This window comes from Macrosteles quadrilineatus, unplaced genomic scaffold (genome assembly GCF_028750875.1).
Source record: "Macrosteles quadrilineatus isolate MER2022 unplaced genomic scaffold, UCM_ALF_1.0 Scaffold_9__3_contigs__length_116548681, whole genome shotgun sequence".
NCBI lineage: Eukaryota > Metazoa > Arthropoda > Insecta > Hemiptera > Cicadellidae > Macrosteles > Macrosteles quadrilineatus.
In genome coordinates, this window is record NW_026542602.1 from 28,265,102 (window position 1) to 28,286,505 (window position 21,404).

The 21,404-nt window shown below is 33.6% G+C and overlaps 2 protein-coding genes across 2 annotated transcripts; both read right to left on the bottom strand.

Moving 5' to 3' along the window:
- Window positions 1-1,123: 1,123 nt before the first annotated feature.
- On the bottom strand, window positions 1,124-21,166 carry LOC129002183 (cytochrome c oxidase subunit 6B2-like). Its single transcript, XM_054429804.1, has 3 exons — window positions 21,045-21,166; window positions 2,208-2,300; window positions 1,124-1,372 (listed from the first exon to the last, which is right to left on the bottom strand). Exons 2-3 carry the CDS (start codon window positions 2,291-2,293, stop codon window positions 1,204-1,206), a joined length of 255 nt encoding a protein of 84 aa, XP_054285779.1. The 5' UTR covers window positions 2,294-2,300; window positions 21,045-21,166; the 3' UTR covers window positions 1,124-1,203.
- On the bottom strand, window positions 6,961-13,125 carry LOC129002184 (telomerase RNA component interacting RNase-like). Its single transcript, XM_054429805.1, has one exon. The coding sequence runs from the start codon at window positions 11,927-11,929 to the stop codon at window positions 11,387-11,389; it is 543 nt and encodes a 180-aa protein (XP_054285780.1). The 5' UTR covers window positions 11,930-13,125; the 3' UTR covers window positions 6,961-11,386.
- Window positions 21,167-21,404: the final 238 nt, after the last annotated feature.

Genomic DNA, 21,404 nt, shown 5'->3' on the forward strand with positions numbered 1-21,404 from the left:
CCCTATATGGGAAATTCGCTAAAAGCAAGGAAGACTATGGTCAATAAAAGTGCAATATTGTATGCATACTCAAATTTTCCTGGTAACATTTTACAGTTTAAGTTTGTTTATGCCTTAAAAAATAAATTGATTAGAACACCTATTCGGATTGTTCTGAAAGAATGGCCTCAGCGATTGTGTTTCCTTCAGTCTCAATATTAAAAGATGCAGGTTTTATAATAGAATTTCAATACATGAGGAGCTTCTAGTGGCAATAGTATATTTCATCACTAAAGTGACTTTAAAGAAAAAAATTATTTTAGGAAACTAAAATGGTTTTCATTTCAACTTAACTCAATCTTTTTGTCTACCGGTATTACAATTGTGTTACCGTAGTGTGCACTATCGATACGTCAAACTATTTACAATAAGGCAACAATAAGCTTCAATCGATTAAACAATCGTGAAATTTACAACTTAGTTGACAACAGCTCATTTTTACTCCCTAGGGTCTAAAAACGTTATTACCCTCGAGAGCAAAAATGCTACTTTAGGCCTACAACACATGTAATAAAAACGGCTCTTTGTGCTGCAGCATGACAAAAAAATATCTTGTGTAGGGATTTTAAATGTTAGAATTTTTATCTAATGCTCCTTTACTATAAATCTGCAAAAACTGTTTAAGTACCTAATTTGTTTTTGACCGTACTACCACACTACAAAAAATTATGTAAGAATTATTTTAATATTTGTTGATTTAATTAAGAGATTCTGCTGAACTATACAAAGAAAATATTACTTATATTGTTTTCCACTTGATTAAATTATATGGAAAATAAAATTACCATAGTTGACTGTGGTAAGCATATTAAAAAAGGTATATAGCTCTTCAGGTTTTATGAAAGAAAAAAGTCAACATTTAACTTAATTTTTATATTTACAACTTGACTATAGCCAAGATAAATTCAAGGCAAAAGTACATTCAAAATAATATTCAATCAAAAAATCAAAGATTTATTTAAATTTTCATACATTTTTCACAAGTTTTGGCCGGTTCTTTAAAACTAGATGCAACAAAATAACAAAATTAATTTTTTTGTATGTTTCAAATAATACATTTTGAAGGTGTAAGAAACTCATTCAATTTAACAAAATGGATTTTAATGAACACAACAATAACATATCTATTATTTTGTAGAATGTACTAGAGGTAGGAATACATGTTTATATTTTCCCGGGGAAACTGCCACCTTCCAACTGATCGTCCCACTTCTCCACCCAGCCGTGCGGGCACATGGAAGTGAACACCTTCTTGAAGTAGTTGCAAGGTTCGTAGCTCTCCCCTCTAATCTTGCGGCACCGGTGGAAGTCTAGGTAGCTCTGGTAGCAGTATCTAAAACACACATAATACTCGTACAACTTGGTGACTAAACAATCTGAAAATAGAGTGGATGAATAGTGCTTCTAAAAAACAGGCGATTTTTACATGGATAGATGAAATATAGGCTGCTCTTAGTAGAATTTTGAAGGGAAAATAATTTATAAATAAAAATAACTTTTTAAAATATCACATTTTTTAACAGATTAAAAAGTTGAAAATAATTTATAAATATGGGGAGAGAATAAATGCTTGTAAGATTTAAAACAAAAAACATGGGCGTATGCAATAGCTAATTTACAAATACTATCTTCACCAATTGAACTATATTATCTATTGCATGTGCCCACGTTTTTTGTTTTAAATCTTACAAGTATTTATTCTCTCCACATAAATTATTTTCTACTTAGTCTTTAATGTGTTACAAGAGGTTCTACCTGCAAATTCACGGGTGTACAGAAGCCACCATTAAATTAATTTCATTTAAAGGGCCCAAGTTCAGGAAATTGTCAACTGAACGGATGTTAGAAACAGTGGAACCTCCATACCTTACGTCCTAAGGTAGCCGAGGTGGGTACGGTTGTACCTGAACTCATCGCTCTCTATCACGACGTCTTTTATACTTGAATATTTTTCGATGAAAACCTCTTGGAACAAACAACATACACGATTTGTTAATCTCATAACACCTTTAATTATGTAATAATGTTATGTGTCACTTGTATCAAACAGCTAGAACTAGCTTCGCTGTCCATTCATTGTTTATGAACACTACACATTCTTTTTAGAGTATGATGTTCAACTGATCAGTTTACTGCAGTTAACTAATTGAAGCCACAAAACTACTTACTTTGTCTGGTTGGTGTTGGGGAAACGGGGGTCAAAGGGTGCAGTCTCCAACTTAGGTTCTGCGGAGGCCATGATAGCAGTGCGCATAGCTCAACTGAAACAGGCAAAGTTTAAAAGACTTAATTAAGTTAATTAAATCATTCCGAGGAAGAGTAAACAAATATTACTGTTCTTCAAATTCTAAAATTATTAATAACACGCTAAACATTTTAAAATTATGTGTGTGAATACCCCAAGATTTTGTTTACAACTGGTTGAAATACAAAAGGAAGCTCAGGATTAACAAGTAATAAGAGAGCAAGATGACCAACATGCCAAAGTTGCCAAAACACTTACCGGCTAACCACTCTTTGGAGTTAAAAAAATTCTGCAATATTGATAGGAATGAACTGATAGTACATTGCTTACCTATCCTTAATTTTACGTTCACCGTATATGTTAGCAGTCATGCTGTCAACAATACTGGAGGAAACAACGTTGTCAAGTGGCTTGTGTCAACCGTCTTTGAAACAACCCTTACAAAGGTGCTAAAAAATTAAAATTATTTCCTTACTTTTTATGTTTTAATTAAAATACATTAATATTTTGTCTTAATGATTTAGATATTGACTTTAGTACATTTAACTAAGGGTAGTAACAAGTAAAATCCTCTAGGAGGCTAATGTTATTTATTAAGACAGCTTGTATCATTGAAACTGTCAACTGAAATACATGGATTATAGGCTCTCTGGTAAATATGAAATGGAGTATAGCACTTAGCACTTGATTTCATTAACAACCATTAAGATGCTCGGCAAGCCTGACTATGAAGCAATATTAACAATCATTATACTAAACAGTGCTGTCATCCAGCATGCACCAACTCCATCCACAGACAATTCAAATTTTCAAATTCTTAAGAGGGGCTTTGGTTCTTAGGTTGGGGGGGGGGGTGAGCAGATACAGGTAACTATGAAACTTATCCAAATCCTCAACTAAAATGATACTGAATAACAACCTAAATATCCTAACATCTATATTATTAAAAGAATTTTTGGATTTTTGTATTCAGCAAATCAACCACTAAAAATTTATATGCATATTGGGTATCAATAAATTTAAAGCTCTTATCCTCTAGATGTGCCTTTTGCGGGATTGGATGATATGCCGTGAGAGCCCTTTGTCCTGTAGGCTTTTAAAATTCCAGAGTTTGTGCTGAATTCTGTTGTCAATCATCTGAACTTTTCCAAGTGCAAATCTGTTTACATCAAAACATGGCCATGATACAATGGTAGCACGAATGGTGTGTAATATTGACAAGCAAAAGGGATAAAGTATTAATTCCAAAAATTAAACTGTCTCCGTCAGAGGCATTGCTGCCTTTCAGTATGGAACCAATTTCACCTCCAATTTCCACCAATGTTAGCCTAGCATTTGCATTTACAAAATAAGGCGCGGACAATCCCTCTCTAAAGTGGGAATACACCTCCCTAAATCAGTGTTTTCTTACGTGTAAAAAGATTTTTTTCTGTCCTCCCCATATCTGACCTTTTCACCATTCTGACCATGGGCATGTCAAGGTCAGATATGATGGATTCTACTCTAAAATTGCCACTTTGTAATAACATTTCAAATGCTTAAAATTTAAGTTCATTAAAAATACTTAAGAAACAAAATTTTTCATTAGTATTTTGTATCCTTTAACCTGTGAGTTTGTACCTTCATTTTTGAAAAATGCCATCCACCACCAAGTAGGCTGGCCCACACTACATAGTACTATTCAGCATGCTGGAAGCAACAGTACTTCAGAGCGACTTGGGGAACTACTGAGCTTATCACTAGAGTTTGCTTAACGATGAGTTGTAGTGATCCTATAGGTTAATCCCTAATTGTTAAAACCCAAACATTGCTTTAGTTCCCAATCAATACTACATTTCCACAATTCATTAATTAATTGATATTTTTCCTATATGTACAAATACATGCGATTCAATACAATTACAAATAACTTTGTTGTATGTAAACTTTAAATAGCTGTTAACATACTTAATGTCGATGGCCTTGATCTGCCCCTTGTCAAGTAAAACGTTAAAACAGCTCATCTGTGATTTGACAGCTATCTCGAGGTGGCATGTTCCCACCTGAAGTTGGTAACTTCAACAATGTCTGTAGATTGTCAAGACTTGTTTTCACAGCCAGTAAAGTCTTGGAGCTTGTTTGGTACTATTGAATGAAGTGGTTTTAAAGTGTTAAAAAGGATGGAACAAAGAAGCTGTGATAAAGGTTATTTACTTATTGAACAGGAACCTACAATTTAGAATCAACAGTCTCACTAGTTTTCTTATCAAAATTCTCTATATTGGCCACAACACAAGCCGCTAACTCATCATGTTCATCTCACATAATAAACTACAAAGCTTCAGCTCAAATCCCTGGGTTGCAGTAGAACACAGTCTCTCATTGGCTCAGCTTTTCCCTTCAAGCCCTTCAGTGGCTTTCCAAATAAACAGGCGGCCACATGCTGTGATAACAGTGAAGCTAGTGAATCCCCAACGGACATCTCGAGTCTCGACATCCGTTTACAGATCAGGGTCAACAAGAATGGCTAAGCCGCGCGTTGTGAGAGACGAGGCTACAAATGTTATTGTACATGTCTCGTCATATATTGAGAATGTTTTTTATCATGCTAATAAAGTGTCTCCTAGAGAATGCTGCATGTTGACTTGGCAAGAGGGGTCTCAATTCCGAGATTTTATACGCCAGGATTTCTCCAAAGCCAATTCCAGAATCAATCCTGGAGTTCTATAATTTTAGGATGTTTGCTTTTTAACAATTTAAAATAATTGTGCCATTTGTTGAGCCCCTTGATATTTTTAACCACCCATAACAAATTTTACATAGCACACTTATGATATCAAAATCATTCAAGTTAAAAATAGTACTACATGGAACTTACAAATACAAATTGAAATACGAACAAAAGCTAACACTCTCATGTAAATGTCACTTTCACTCTAAACTTGCTTGGGCGCAGCCGTAAAGATTTTATCGTTACAGAAATAGAACAATTTAAGATTAAGGGACGAATAATATCTAGTCATGCGTATACGAAGTAGGCTTTAGACTGTAAAATAATTATCAGTACACTATTCTAGAATGAATTACAAAGAAAGATAAAATGTTATATAACTAGGGGTCTCAATCCAGGGATCCCGAATCCCGGCCGAATTTTGATACCTAGAAATCCCGGGATTGGTGACTTCTAATCCCGGGATTAACGGGATTCCAAAAGATATGTTTATATTTATTTTTTGTGAATTTGAGTACTTTGACTCACGGATAATAAATAAAAATATGTCCAATAACATTTTAAACACATATGCTCTTTATTTTTAGGACGATAAATATGAAATGGTATAAGTAATGATCTATTTTGATTGGAAAATGTAATTTTCATAAACTTAATAAGAGAGTGAATGTAAATATATGTTTCAGTTTTTAGACGATTTGGATTTACTTTAGGCTTTACTTTTGGACTCGTTGTTTATCGGCTAAGACGAATCCCGAAATCTGGAGATTGGATTGAAGGCCCGGGATTCAGAGCCCTAAATATAGCCTAAACCTCTTAATAATGCAATTGGTGTATGTAAACATTAAACGGTACTTTGGTATTATCGGGAGGCCACCCTTATACAGCGCGCTGTGGCGGTTATGTTAGGTTCGGTTATCATAAATATGTTTGTAGGATTTTCCTGGTTTCATTATGAATCAAACAATACAGGGATGAGTCATACTTTCGCTCGCCAAATCCCCTCCAAGTGGGTCAGTAAAGTTGTTGACCGGAGTGTGCGCATCACCTTTCACCACCTGTATACTGGTGTGGCAGCTTGCGGTAGCGACGCATTCAATTCTCGCCGACATCGCTACCTTCTGGAAGGCAAAACTCAAAGGCCGCTAATTGTAATCATGTCAAATATGGATAGTAAGTCAATTAAAGTATTTTCTTTCCATTGATGATAACCCAACTTAACATAACCGCCGAAGCGCGCTGCATTAGGTGGCCTCCAGATAATACCAAAGTACCTATTAAACTTGCACGAGAGGTCGTCCAGTGGTCGAAATTCGACCAAAAATATATAATGTACAGACTTCTCTATTTTCACCCCACACTGTAAATAAAACATGTGATTGGAGTTTCTTCCATTTGTTTTCATTTTCTGTTTATATTTCGTTGTTATTTCGTCACCAACATGGCAACCCATAAGATCCATGTTAATTTTTTCAAATTTTAAAACTAATTTGTTGTACTTATCTTTGAGCCTATTTTAATTTATAAAGGGATTCTGCACACCTACAGGAAAATAGCTTTCTAACGGTATGCGTAGATTTTCCCTACGATGCACACGAGCTGAGAAAAAAGGTTTTAAAGAAACATGCTTGCCCATTAATATATAGATAGATTAGTATAAAGAATTCAATCACCGATTGTTGTGTTGTGTTTGTCATATCAGAAGCGTTATTAACTTTCAATGTCAAGCTAAACTCCTCAAGAAAACAAATATTCAATAAAAACTGTACGTCCGATAAAAAACAATAATCCCAGGATTACAAGGCACTAACCCTGGGATTTCATGGTATTTAATAAGCTAAAGGTAAATAATAGGATTAAGAGCCCTACTTGGTATAGGGAAAATTTTGGAGAAGGTTGGCATGCCTTTTTTGTATTTTTATTCTGTTGTTCTTTGAGCATAAGGGTTTGATAATAAATATACAGCTTATTCATTAGAATATATTTACTTCAACATAAAATAAATACTAACAACCAAACTACTTGTTAAAAAAACTGTATTAAAAGAACATTATTACACCCAAGTATACTGTAACTCTTGTTTGGAACATTTACAATGAGGAAATAGTTTTTTTTTTTTCAATTACATATAAGACCTAAGGCTTAATTATATTCCATTTTTCACATTGCAAAACAATAAGGGCTAAAACCAGGTACCATCATATTGATTGATACAATTTAACATCCAATATGTTTAGAATATAAGACACAAAATAATAAAAAAACTTTACGGATAATAGTTTGCAAATTAAATGTATTTTTATTAAATGCATATATTTATATAATCACCAAATTTAACTAAACATATCTGACTACTCAAGTTAAACTAAAGGAAAACTTCTTCATTTACAATATTAACTGTCCATCCACCAGGAGCTTTGGCATGCTCACTGTGAAGCCACGTACATAATGTTTTTAACCAGAATACTATCACGGCTATATCTCTTTTCACTTAAATTTAAATACTTAAACCTAATTTTCCAATAGTACAGTCAGTACTACATAACTTTATAGATAATTAATATGTATTTAAAAGTAACATTAAGAATCATAAAAACCTTGCAAGATTTCATACTAAGCTTTCAACACTTCTATTTAAAAAACATCTCATTACCTTCCCTGTAGCAGCAAACCTAAGTAATCATTACAATTAATGTTATTTTAATAGGAAATAAATTTGATAATTTAAAGTGAATATTTCAGAAATCCAGTCAGGTGAATGGAAATTCACTTGGTCTACAGGTTTGCTGCGGCAAGGGTATTTTTTTTTTTGTTTTATCATGCAACACATGAGTAATAACTCATTTATGGACACATTTATGAAAGTAATGCCATGTGAGAACTGTATTAATGCAGTGGTAAGTGCTACTATTTATTAATACAGTATGCCTACAGTTAAAACCCCGCTTAACCAGAATAATGCAGAAGGCTCAACCTTTCTAGTTAACTTTCAGGATGCGCAATGGTTAGTATTATTTACCTACGGCCATTTTTTAAAGTAGCCTTTCAGTTCAGTTCTTAGAATTGAAAAGTTTCACATACAGCATTGTTTACTTTCATAATAGCATAGTTTTACTTATAACAAAATGGGTAATGGACCAATGAGGTTCAAGGATTGAGAGAGAAGAAGAAGTAAATTTGTAATGATTCGATCTTCAACTAATCAGCTGTTCAGGCCAATTTAATTGTTGAGTGGTACAATTAGTGTTTGGTACAATGTTTCGTTGTATCACTGTAAGTGGCAATGAGGAGGTTATAAACGATAACATAACCTCTCTTGGATGTTATGAGTAGTGATTTTTAGTAATTAAAAGACTGTCATAGGTAGCCTAAATTAGTGTACGCAACTCGTGTAAATAGTGTTAACGACACTACTAGAAGTTTTTAAGGAGTGCTTTAAATTTTCTACTCGTGTCTTTAACACTATCTTTACGCAATCGTTGCGTAAACTACTATTTAAGTATAATTTTGACAGAAAGTATTTTAAAAGTAGTCTTTATAAGGTAGGCGTGTGCCAGACGAAGCAAAACAATATGAAGTCTGGATTTAATTTATGGACTGCTCTGTCACACTTTTTTTTTATTGTGACAGGGGCATAGTTAACACACATTTCTCAATTCCTTTAAAACTAATTCAGCTTTTTACTAATGTTATTATATTAAAATATTTACTTACTCTAGACGTGCTCTAAAGTATACTACAAGATGACACAATTCTACAAATGCATTTAACTTTTATTTCTTTGTAACTTGGGCAAACTAGAACCAGATCTAGCGAGAATGAATTATTTATTGTATTTTAATCTATCCTTTGAAGATTGATACTAATTGCAGGTCAGGATGGCAAATCTAAACTTTTAAGAACAAGGTTAATAACCACGGAAGCATTGCACGATGTCCAAAATATTAGGCCTATTTTTGAGCCGTCTCAAGATGTCTAATATAAACTATTCGACTGTTGCACGAAGTCCAAATCTCCGCATGTCCAAAAAAAGCTTTGTACATCAATCCCATGACTTCATACTCTTTAAAACTTAGCAGTAGCACCACGTCCAAATCCACTGTCAGTTGCATAACGTGCAATAGCTCAGCGTGACCCACGACCCTGAGCTTCTTCATACGGAGCTAGGTTAGGTAGAGTTAGGTAAGGTGAGTATGCACTACAGTCAGTAAAACAGTTTTCACAGTGTGCAGGTACTCTGGAAGTTGTGGGACACCGCTGAGCTATTGCACGTCATGCAACTGGCAGCGGCTTTGGAGGTGGTGCAACTGCTTATCTATTAAGAGTGTAAAGTGTGCTGTTTCACAACAACCAATCTCATCACGTCCAGAACTTGTAGAAAGACTATGTTTATTGATGTTACTATACTTTTGGAAATGAGATTTGTACGTCGTGTAACAGTCAAATATTTTATATTGGACGTGGTGAGACAGCTCAAAAATTTTATTTTGAACGTTGTGACACTGACCTATATCATTGGACATAGTGGAATGCATGGATAACCACTACAGCAGTCTTCAAGGTCTGCAACTATTACATTGATATTTTTATTTTTGTTTCTGAGTGTTCATGTAATTCAGTTAGGTGAAGTCTAGTTAAGCAGTGTTCTACTGTACATTGGTTGCCAAATTGGTGAAAACCAACCGTTTTCACTAATTCGGCAACAAATGTACAGTAGAACACAGATAGTTTTAACATAGCCCTAATGAAAACTGTATTACAAAATCTGCAGCAAGGTGTTTTTTGGGTATTTCCTCGTCTATGAATACACTAGAGTAGCAAATAGTACCAAGCTCTAATAACAAAATTAAATTGTTCCACCAAAGCACAAAGAACATTTTTAAACAAAAAGACAAAAAAATCATTGTGAAGAGTCTAAATATTTGCTGAAACACATTATTCTGTGTCCTTTTATAAGATCTCATTTTGTTAGGTGTTTGCATTGTATTGGTATAAGACAGGTCAATTATCAGCCTATACTACAGGCCTGCACTTCCAACCAATTTATACAATGGAATGGGGAAACAACCAATTTATACAATGGAATGGGGGAATGGGGAAATGTATAAGTTTTTTTTTATCAGCAAAGCATCATTAACTTTCAGGTAAACGATGTAATATTATAAGATAGCTCAAGTCTTACCTCAACTGAGTATAGAAACAAGTGCAAGCATCAGGGTTGTTCACAGGAAAATCCCAACCCTCTACAATTTGTACCTTTCAGCAAAATAAAAAACATTCACAAATAAATAAAGCAAATTAGATAAACACAATATTTCAAAAAGCTCCTCAATAATGAAATTTAGAGGAGATTAGCTGGAGCTTTGGATCTAGAAGTTGTATTGCAAGGGAATTCATGTGGCCTACAGATGCTTAATCCAACACGATGCCAGATTAATTATAAGAACCATAACACATTATAATTGTAATAAAAACCGGTTTTTTTTTCTAAAATCAGATTTTGTATTATTTTATGTAGTTTTTATGGGAAAATAACATAAATTAAAATAACTTTTAAACTGTAATTTTAACGGAAATGTTATTTCTACTTTTTGTTTAGAATTTAAATGACCATAACATACCAACTTGAATCAAAACCGGTTTTTTTTTTAATCCGATTATTTGGTAAGCCTATTTTTAATGGAGAAAAAATCAAATAACTTTTAAACCGTGACTTTACAGAAATGGAATCTGTACCATTTTGTTCATAATTTAAATGACTACAACATACCAAATTTCATCAATATCGGACAACAGGCAAGGTCTGTAGCTCTGTAACTTCAAAAACCACTTTCTTGGGTTCAGGGGGATATATCCACTCTCATTCCAAAATGGATATATCCACTCAAAACTCAAACTCAAAAATTTTGTCAAAAACATTACTTTCTCGATATAGGGGGGGAGAACATAAAAACATAATTTGGATTCGTTATAGTAAAAACACAGCTCTCACACCTGGTGATGTTATGAAAAGGTTTGATATGAACTAGCCCTAGCCCATCGCATTAAAATAAACAACAAAATATCATGACCAAAACTACTATTAAATCAAAATAATAGTCTTATGACGACTTACTGGCAAGTTCCCTAAATATTTACATGGAATTAAATGATTAAAATGGAATAAGCAATATCTTTGATAATACTTCCTTACAAAAATACAGGTTTAAAACAGAAGTACTACCTACAATAAATCTGTAATCACTATTCCACAATGAAATATTAAATTTCTTTTCACGCTACGTAAAGAGGGATGTCAAACCTGAAGAATGTACTACATTCTCCCTTTGTAAGGCGAAACAAGAAAAAATTGTCTTTCAAGAGTCCAAGATAACAGATTATAATGATAAAACTCATTTTACAAGAGGCCTCGTTTTCCCTTCTTCCTCACACGTAGTCTGTTTGTATTTTTTCACTTCCGCTAAATAAAGTGACCAAGCGTCTTTGGGTGGAGCTTCTTCTTCCTCTGTCCCTTCCACTTTGAGTTTTTTTACTTTGCCTGTTGCTAAAAACCGCCCACCCCGTCTTTTCCCCACAAATAACGGCTTGCTTGCTGGCTGGGCTGTTTTGCCTTCACTAGAAGAGGAAGTGTCTTTGCTATCACTTACAGAAGTACCTTCTTTCACTTTTAGAGATGTGGAGGAGGAAGATTCCTTTTGTTTGTTACCGTCCGAGTCGGCAGAGGAACTTGAAGACTGACTGCTTTGCTGTTCTTGCATCTTTTTGAACATCTCCATGAAGCTGCCATCGTTGGCAAACACATTTGCCGGTCTGTGACTCGAGCCGGAGCTTCTCTCTGTGGACCTGTGATACACCATCCTCACCTCACCTAAAAAAACAGCACTGCCTCCCATAAGTCTCACACAAGGCAATCTAGTTATGATTTTTATTCCCATCTCAATTTTTAAGATTTTCAGGTTTTTATACAAAAAAAATCAAATGTTAGGCCTACACAACTATATATAACCATATGTAGGCTAGGTAAATATATATTTGTTGTGTCTAGGATAGGCTACATTTAGGCTCAGCCTGGAACTCAGCAGTAACTGCTGGGTAGATTCACTAAAAAATGCCAGCACATGTTGAAGGCTGCAGTTTTCATAGTCTTTTTAAATACCCCGTCACAGGAAAATGATATATTTATTACCCATTTAAATAACATTAGGCCTAGATTTAAAGAGTCTTGCTGCAACTGGGAAGGGGAAAAGTGTTTTTGATAAATGTCAATAAGGCCTACAATAAAATAAATAAATAGGCCTACCCCAAATTTGATTAAGATATTTCCATAAACAACCAAACTACAACAGTTTTATTTTTCTCCATAAAAATAACAAGGGAATTTTAAAAATGTACAGTTTTTTTTTGCATTTTCTCCGTAGGCTAAACTTTAATTGTAGGCTACGAGTAGGTACACAACAATGTTTCAATATATAGGCCTACAAAGTTATTTGTTTTATAAGCTGTAGGCCTATACGATGGTTGGATTGAAAATTAAGCATTTTTGAAAGGATAAAAATTAGAAAAAACCAATTATTGGAAAAGATTTTCAATTTAACTTTAAAACCTAAAAGGTCTAAACCATGACCCCCTTGTGATCTTGCTTGATCATAAACTCAAAGTTCCAATCTATCCTGCCATACACCTTCAAGCCAAATTTGATTAAAATCAGACAAAAATTACTCATCGCGTTCACGGACACACGGTCATGGGTCTAGTCTTAACTATAAGAAATACTGTAGCTTATTCCCTAAATATATTGGCATAAAACATTTTGCAGAATACCTTCCACTGAACTTGAAAATCATGTTAGTAAAAACTCTCATCTTGACTCATTTCAGCTACTGTGATGTGGTGATCAATGACATGACTAATGAAGTTTCTAACAGACTTCAGCGAGCGCAGAATTCCTGTATCAGATTCATTATTGGCCTTAGACGATAAGACCATGTCACTCCCTATTTCAACCTGCTTTCATTAATGAGGCTAAATGAACTTCGGGAATTGCACACCCTCCGTCTTCTACACTCCATTGTCAATAGTAAAATTCCTAAGTATTTATCAGATAACTTCCATTTTATTTATGACATTAGCAACCGTTCTACTCGTAGAGGCTCTCTTCTCTTATCTAGACACCAATTCACCGGTCAACAGTTTTTAATAAATCTTTCTTAGAACCTGCAATTTGATTGTGGAATTTTCTTCCTGACAATATAAAATCCATAGAGAACCGTGCAAGGTTTGGGGCAGAGATAAAATCTATGATTTTGAGCGGCAGGCATGAATGAGTGTCTGGCGCTGGTGTGGCAGGTTGTTGGCGGCTTGTTTGAATGGACTTTTTAGGATTAGAAAATTTAATTTCCAAAGTGGGATAGTTTTATTTAAGTTTTAGTAGTTGAGTGCTAGAGAGGACTTGCTAGTCCTAACTTCGCCACTTAAATAAAGACATTTTTCATTTAATTTCATATATTGGAAATTCGAATTTTGAATAAAAATATTACTGTATTTTATAAGTTAGGCATACTATATTGTAGCCTACATAATAACTTGTTTTAGGAAGGTAGAGAGTGTTGGTATCCTATGTTATTTGTATAGTAATATACCAAACCACAGTTATTCTTAGTGATCTGTCTTTATTAAATAGGTTTTAAGCCTACCAAAAACAGTTGTACTATATTTCGTTTTTTATTTGTCACATAAAAATACAATATACTGTAAATGATAAATAAATTTCATAATGGACATTTTTAAGTCTGGACTTAATTATTTAATTTTTGGAATTAGTAGCCTAATGTTTTTGTAAATTATCCATAAACACTTAAGATTGTTAATAAAATGACTGATTCGCTAACTTTGCATTTTCAAGTCAGCAGACAGACAGACAATAATTCAATCACAACAACCTGACAAAAGATATTACAGACGAGTCAGCAGGATAGCCAATATCCTAAATTTTACATTCATGTTTAATATAAGTCAATCAATAAAGTTACCGATCAGCAGTTCTAGGGTCTTAATAGGGGCTAGTAGCCTATCCTAGACATAATTAGCCTAATAAATTTAAAACAATCATAACATGTAAATTTAAGCTAACAATTTGTTACAACAAACACTATAATAAATAGAAGAGGTAATTATAGCATAGTTCCAAACAAGAGTTCAAATGGGCTATAATATCATTATGATCTCTTAATAAATTTGCCCAAACACATAATAAGATCAGTTATCTATAAGTATGGATGGTATTTAATTAATTTGTAGTTTAATTTGATGATGATATGCAATATTTACTATTTTTAGTCGAGGAAAAGGCTACATAAGTAAAAACCTTTTTAAGCTACTAATAAAACTAGCTAGCAAACTTCAACAGATTAGCCTATCTTGTTATAATTCAACAACAGGAGGAACTAAAAACAGCAATTTATTTACCTACTTGCAATACACTATGTAAGTTAGAAAAATGTAGTGAAATGCAGTTTAAGTGCATTTGTAAGTGTACCTACATTGTGAAAAAGAGGAGAAATATACAAATTGACGTCTTTGTAAATGTAGCCTAATTTATGGAATCTTGTTAGGCCTACCTTGTAAGTTAAGTTATGTTCACAAACTAAAACCAATCCTACTGAACTACATAAACTTACAGAAACCTAAGTTATTTAGGCCTACCACAGCACAGTGTGAAAAAGTGTTTTTGAAAATCCTAAGTAAGTTATAGGTAGGCCTAGCTTAAAATGTTCCTATTCAATATCTATACAACTAATAGGTAGTAAACGGCAGGAAAAAAATATCTGGATTCAAAATAGGTAGCTTTAGCCATATATTACGATATATTACATACGATTTCTTGGAATGATGTGTGTAATATGTTGTATATATTATCCTAAGAACTGTGGGATGTATTTTTAGATATTAATAATATGTATAATTTAGGTTAGGTATGACTCTATTCTTTGTAAACAATTTACATGTGACAGAATAAAGAAGTTTTGAATTGAATTGAATATATCAAACTAACTTAATAGCCTATTTCATCTGATAATATACCGTAGGTTCTCTGCCGAATTGTACCCCTTTCTGACTCTAGAATCCACAATACCGGTAACTTCAATTTCAATGTGATAATCAAGAAATATAAACAATAAAATTGGATTTTCCTTTTAAATACCTATCAAAAATAGATTCAACTTTAAACGTACGTATTCTAATTCAGCAGATGTAACATATCTAGAAATTTAAAGTGTCTATGCCAACACGATTCACTTGCTTATTATGGACATAGACTGAGTGGCGAGGGCATATGTTAAACTCCAGTCAAGGTGATTACGTAAAGACCATAAATATAGCTATGATGAGACTTAAACATTACAAACATGATAAAATACTAAGTTACTATGGGACTAGTCCTACTCATACAGGACAAAAATCCACATAAAATTAAGTTAACCTTAAGTAAATTTGTTTTGATATGATCATCAGTTTTTGCTTAGGACCTTATCACCTGTAAACTATGAAGTTGAAAAAGTCGTACCTAAGTAAAGATATAAACTTAACCCTCCAAGTGTCCATAGTTTTGGTCTTAATGGTCGCCCATTTATTGCGCAATCGCAGGGTTTTAAAAAAACCCATGTAAAATGTATCTTAGAAACTTAAAAACAATGTACCTAACTAAAGTACTGTTTTACACAACGTTACAAAACATTTAAAAAAAATGTTCAACAATTTTTGTGGGGTTAACATTTCTAAAAAATTATAAAATAAATGAAAAAAATTTATGTTTGCGCTCAATAAATTGTTATAATTTATAGGTCTACAAATATTTTAAAATAGCCACTTTGTTCAGAATTTTATGAGGATTCCAAAAATAAAATAATAAAAGGAAGTAAGTTTGCAAATAAATAAGTTATGGGCAAAAAAAAGATTTTGGTACATAGCGTTTAGCTAACCATAGCCTAACCATAGCTAGGAATCTGGCTGATAATTTACATCAATATCACTACCTACTTCTTCAGGATCATCAACCAGCCCTTCAAAATCACTTAAATCTTCTTATAATGCACGACGTATATCACTACTTGTAATTTTTTACCCTAAAACAATGATAAACGTAATTAAAAACACACCAGTCATCGGTGCGAGGTTAACCAAGTTGTTTAGAAATAGATGTCAGCTGTCTGCTACAATATTTTCGGAACTAAAATGAATAGCGTCTAGAAACAGACATCAGGAGAAAGCTCAGAATATGCCAAAAACAACGATACCAATCTCGATCCAGTTCAATCTGATTCAGTCAGTCCCAGAGCCTTCGCTGTAAACAATGTTTGTGGGTCGCAAAAGCGACGCATGACACCACGGCGAGTGTGTTGTGCGTCGATTACGCGACGCTTAACACTCAGAGGGTTGAGCTATGTTATGAAGACTAAAAGGCCTTAATAAAGGTTGCAGAGGCGATTCTAGTGGGATTTTCAGTATCTAGAAGTGGATTTTCAGTATCAGTATTCTAGTGGGATAGTGGGAAATTTCAGTATCACTCATGTTATTCAATGCAAAAAAATTTTGAGGTCTAGTGTTAAAATTTTGATAATGTATTAAACAATTTGTCTATTTTTTATTATATAACTAGGCCTATGTTTGTATATTTGTATATGCATTTCACATGACATTATTGAATAATTGATGTTTTAGATCTCATGACATTATTGAATATTTGATGTTTTAGATCTAAGTTGTGACAATAAATATTCTTGCTTCTTGATTACCTCAAGAGCATAAGTACCTTAAGTAAGTTAATTTAAAGTAAGTTTTCAAGTTGATTATAGGCCTATCGATCACAGACGTCACGTTAAAATTGTATTTTCCACACTAAGTTTACGCCTATTTATTATTATGCTAAATAACCTCCTGAATTTAAAAAATGACTGTTGTTTTCCATGGAAAAGTCAAGTAAAACACAGAAAGTCGGAAAAACAACATAATTATTTTAATCAAAACATTTAAGTTACTTTTAAGGCATTTAAAATAATTGTGAGGAATTCTATGCTGAATCAGTTTATGTAACTTAGGCCTATTAGTTATTTTTCCATGCAATAAATATTAAAAGAACCATTATGGAAAAAATGGGTACTGTAAAACACCAAGGATTATGGGCCTAAACAAAAAATTACTACACTAGCCTACGTTCAAACCGATTACCGGACGCGTGTTGATACAGTATTGTATAATTATATATTCTATGTTTCCATTCCTCTACGTATCTCCATTCCCCTTCCGTTCCACCCTCCAGTTTCATTCCAACTTCAGACACTCTTCCGTCAAGTCAACTCCTCAACATGTGACCCTGTGTATCTGTTGTGATTACAATGTGGTTTTATTAATAAACTTGTGTTACTAATTACACACTTGTTTTAATTAATTAATATGACCCATAAACATGGTGTCAGGTTATGTTGTCAGTTTTCACTTGTGTGAACAGTAAATTCAGTGCTAGTCAGCAGATTAAAGTGGATTAGTTTTAGGTTAGGTTACGCGAGAATTGCCGTAAGTACCTAGCATAACCTATTACTCAGTGTGGATAATCTTCATTGAAGAATGAATTTCAGTAAGAATTGTCAAATTACCGTAGTAAAATGGCTTCCTCATCATCTAGCCCAAATACAAATGCCAGTATCGATTCAAATATAGGCCCCATAAGTTTAGAAGGAAACCTAGCCCAGAATTGGACGTTTTGGTATCAACGTTTCAAGATATTCCTAACTGCCTCAAACCTTGATAAAGAGGAAGATGAACGGAAAATTGCAATCCTTTTGCATAATTTAGGTGCAAAGTGTTTCGAAATTTTGAATTCCTTTAATCTAGACTCTAATTCATTAACCAACTACAACACTGTGGTAGATAAGTTCCAGGCCTACTTTTCCCCAAAGAAGAACTTGACTGTAGAAAGACACAAATTCCTCACTAGAAAGCAAAATCCCGGTGAAAGTTTTGACTCGTTCTTCACAGATTTGGTTAATAAAAGCTTAAACTGTGAATTCAAAGAACTTCGCGAAGACCTAGTGCGTGATGTAGCCTAATGATATGTGGCCTCGAAAATCAGCATATGAAGGAAAGACTTTTACGGGAATCGGACCTCACCCTAAACAAAGCTGCTGCCATATGCTGGCCGCTGAACTGTCGTCAATTCAAATTAAAGAAATAGAAGGAGCCCAAATTGCCCAAGTTAGCGCCTCAAGCAAATTCGCCAAACCTAAAGTGACACCCAGCGCTCATTAGTCAAATAGCCAGTCTAAGTTTAGGCCTAATCATAAGAAATTCATTAATAGTTGTAGAAATTGTGGTAGAAATCATTTAGTGAATCAATGTCCCGCGTAAGGTATTGAATGTTTTTCTTGTAAGCATAAGAACCATTTTGCAAATTACTGTCAATCTAAGTCAAAACCAACTAATAATCATAAAAACCAAAAACCCACTCCCAACCAACAAAAATGTCTAATTCAGCCCAGTCCTTTGATTCCTCCCACTCCCAGTGGTAATGATGAAAATAATGTTATCCAAAACATGGAGGGTTATGTGACTAAAAGAGGTAGAACAATCAGAAATCCTAGGAGACTTACATTTGATGCTAACTAGTACTTCATTGTAACCTAACTAGATATGAGTAGGCTGAAAATGTTTGTTTAGTTCTTTTACATACTTTTAACAGTAAAAGTTAAAAATTTTGTTATTTGTTGATAAGGGAGATGTTGATACAGTATTGTATAATTATATATTCTATGTTTCCATTCCTCTATGTATCTCCATTCCCCTTCCGTTCCACCCTCCAGTTTCATTCCAACTTCAGACACTCTTCCGTCAAGTCAACTCCTCAACATGTGACCCTGTGTATCTGTTGTGATTACAATGTGGTTTTATTAATAAACTTGTGTTACTAATTACACACTTGTTTTAATTAATTAATATGACCCATAAACAACGCGTATCCTCTGTGTGTAAGTTATTGTTATTCATATGATAAGTTAATAGCTTATATCTCAGGTTCTCAACCTTGTAGGCTACCTCGAGTTAAGTTAAGCACTTTACAAATAACGTACTAAACGCGCTAACTTATCATCGAAAAATATGAAAAAATGTTAGCTCACATGGAAAAAACTTGTAGGCCTAAGTTCTTAAAAAAATTTAGCGTAGAATTCCGCACAGTTTAAATAACACTAACTTAGGCCTAAGTTGGGTAGGTAGGCTAAGTACAGTTCCTTAACTGGGCTATGCTAATATTGATTGAAACTATCGATTCGATTAGTAAACCTTCATGCGATTTTTTCACCATCAGCAAGCTTGGTTGGTTAGGTTAGGTTATGATGGTTTAATTTTATAAGTTAGATATATTTAAAAATGCCAATTATTAATCAATATTTTCAATTTGATAGTTTCAATCGATATTTAGCATAGCCCAGTTAAGAAACCGTACCCCTAAGTTACCTTAACCCTCCGAGTGTCATGCGTCGCTGCAGCGACTCACGAACACTGTTTACGGCAAAGGCTCTATGACTGAACTGGATCGAGTTTGGTATCGTTCTTTTCATTATATTCTAAGCTTTCTCCAAAGGTCTGTCTCTAAGCGCTTTATGTTCTCCGAGCCGATCGTAATTGTAGCAGACAGCTGACGTGCGTATTTGTAAACAGGTTAGTTAACCTCGGACCGATGACTGATGTGTTTTACTTATTATGTTTATCATTGTTTTAGTGTTAAAAATCAAAAGTAGTGATATACGTGGTGCATTATAAGAAGATTTAAGTGATTTTGAAGGGCTGGTTGATGATCCTGAAGAAGTAGGTAGTGATATTGATTATCAGTCCAGATTCCTAGCTATGGTTAGGCTATGCATTCTTAGCTAAACGCTATGTACTGAAATCTGTTTTTTGCCCATAACTTATTTATTTGCAAATCTACTTCCTTATATTATTATATATTTGTAATCCTCATAAAATTTAGAACAAAGTGGCTATTTTCAAATATTTATAGGCCTATAATTTATACAATTTCATTGAGCGCAAACTTATTTTTTTTTTCAATTTTTCCAAAATAATTTTTATTTTTACCTAAACAAATTTTTTTGAAACAAATATTCCTTAGGTTTTATGTATGATATTGAAGCCCATGATTTTCCAAACAAAATGGTATATAGAACAGTAGAATTAACTGTTCGCCAAAAATAGGCGGACATTAGGGCCTAAACTATGGACACTCGGAGGGTTAAAAGTGTGTTTTGATTTTGAAGTTTAGGCCGAGGCCTCTAGGTCCTTTTTCTAGTTTACGATGTTTATTTGAGTTTTCCAGGGAAAACGAGTCATTTTTGAATACAGGACGTTATTTGGCATCATAATACTGGTGTACAAAAATAGGCGGGTACGGTAGTTTCTTAACTGGGCTACGCTCAATATTTTCAATTAGATAGTTTCAATTGATATTAGCGTAGCACAGTTAAGAAACTGTACCCAGGCTACTATTTAGGCCTACTGTAAGTTAAATAGGCAAGTAGGAAGTGCCTTATAACTAGGCCTGTGCTAAGTTTAATGACAACCAGAAACATGAATCCTAATTAAATGTTCTGTGGCACATGAGACGATGGGTTTATTGGCTAAATGCTTAGCGCATTTTAGGACAGGCCTTTGGGGGGCCTAGGTGGCTAGAGGTCACAAAGGCCGCGACCAAGTTAAATAAGTTAGGTCCAATCAAACTTAATTAAGTTAAGCAGGAAAAGCTTTTGACTTAAAAAAATGATTTTGACTTTCTGTCATTACAGTCCTATTCGATTGCAATTAATAAAAAGCCAAGCCATAAACTAACAGTTAAGTTATACCAATTTTAAAGGCGAGAATGTTATGACTAGCCTACCCCAGGAGTAAACTTCGTTGTCTCTAGTTGTAAAATACTTGAAATTAAAACAAATTCAAACCTCGAAAACAAACCAATAGGAAAATTAATAAGTTTTAATTGTTATACTTAATAAAGTGTTACAGTACCTGGTTACAAGTCTATGATGAAAAGAAAATATTCTCAACGAAGTCTGAATTTTCTTCGTTTTCACGTTAATATGGTGGTCTGGAGGACAGAGAAAAATAATGCCTCCTTGATCTAGTTAGTACTTATATTTCTAAAAGGATAACCTTTTTTACATGTATAAAACTGTATTACCTTTAAAGATAGTATAATAAATTAAATGATTGATTTAGTTCGAGCATTATTTAAACATTAAAAAAGTTATTCACCTACTGTTAAATATTTAAAATGATATCGATTATGAAACAAGAATCAATGTTTTATTCCAGTAGAAAATACACATAACGTTCATGCATATTATCATAGACTAACCAACACAAGTA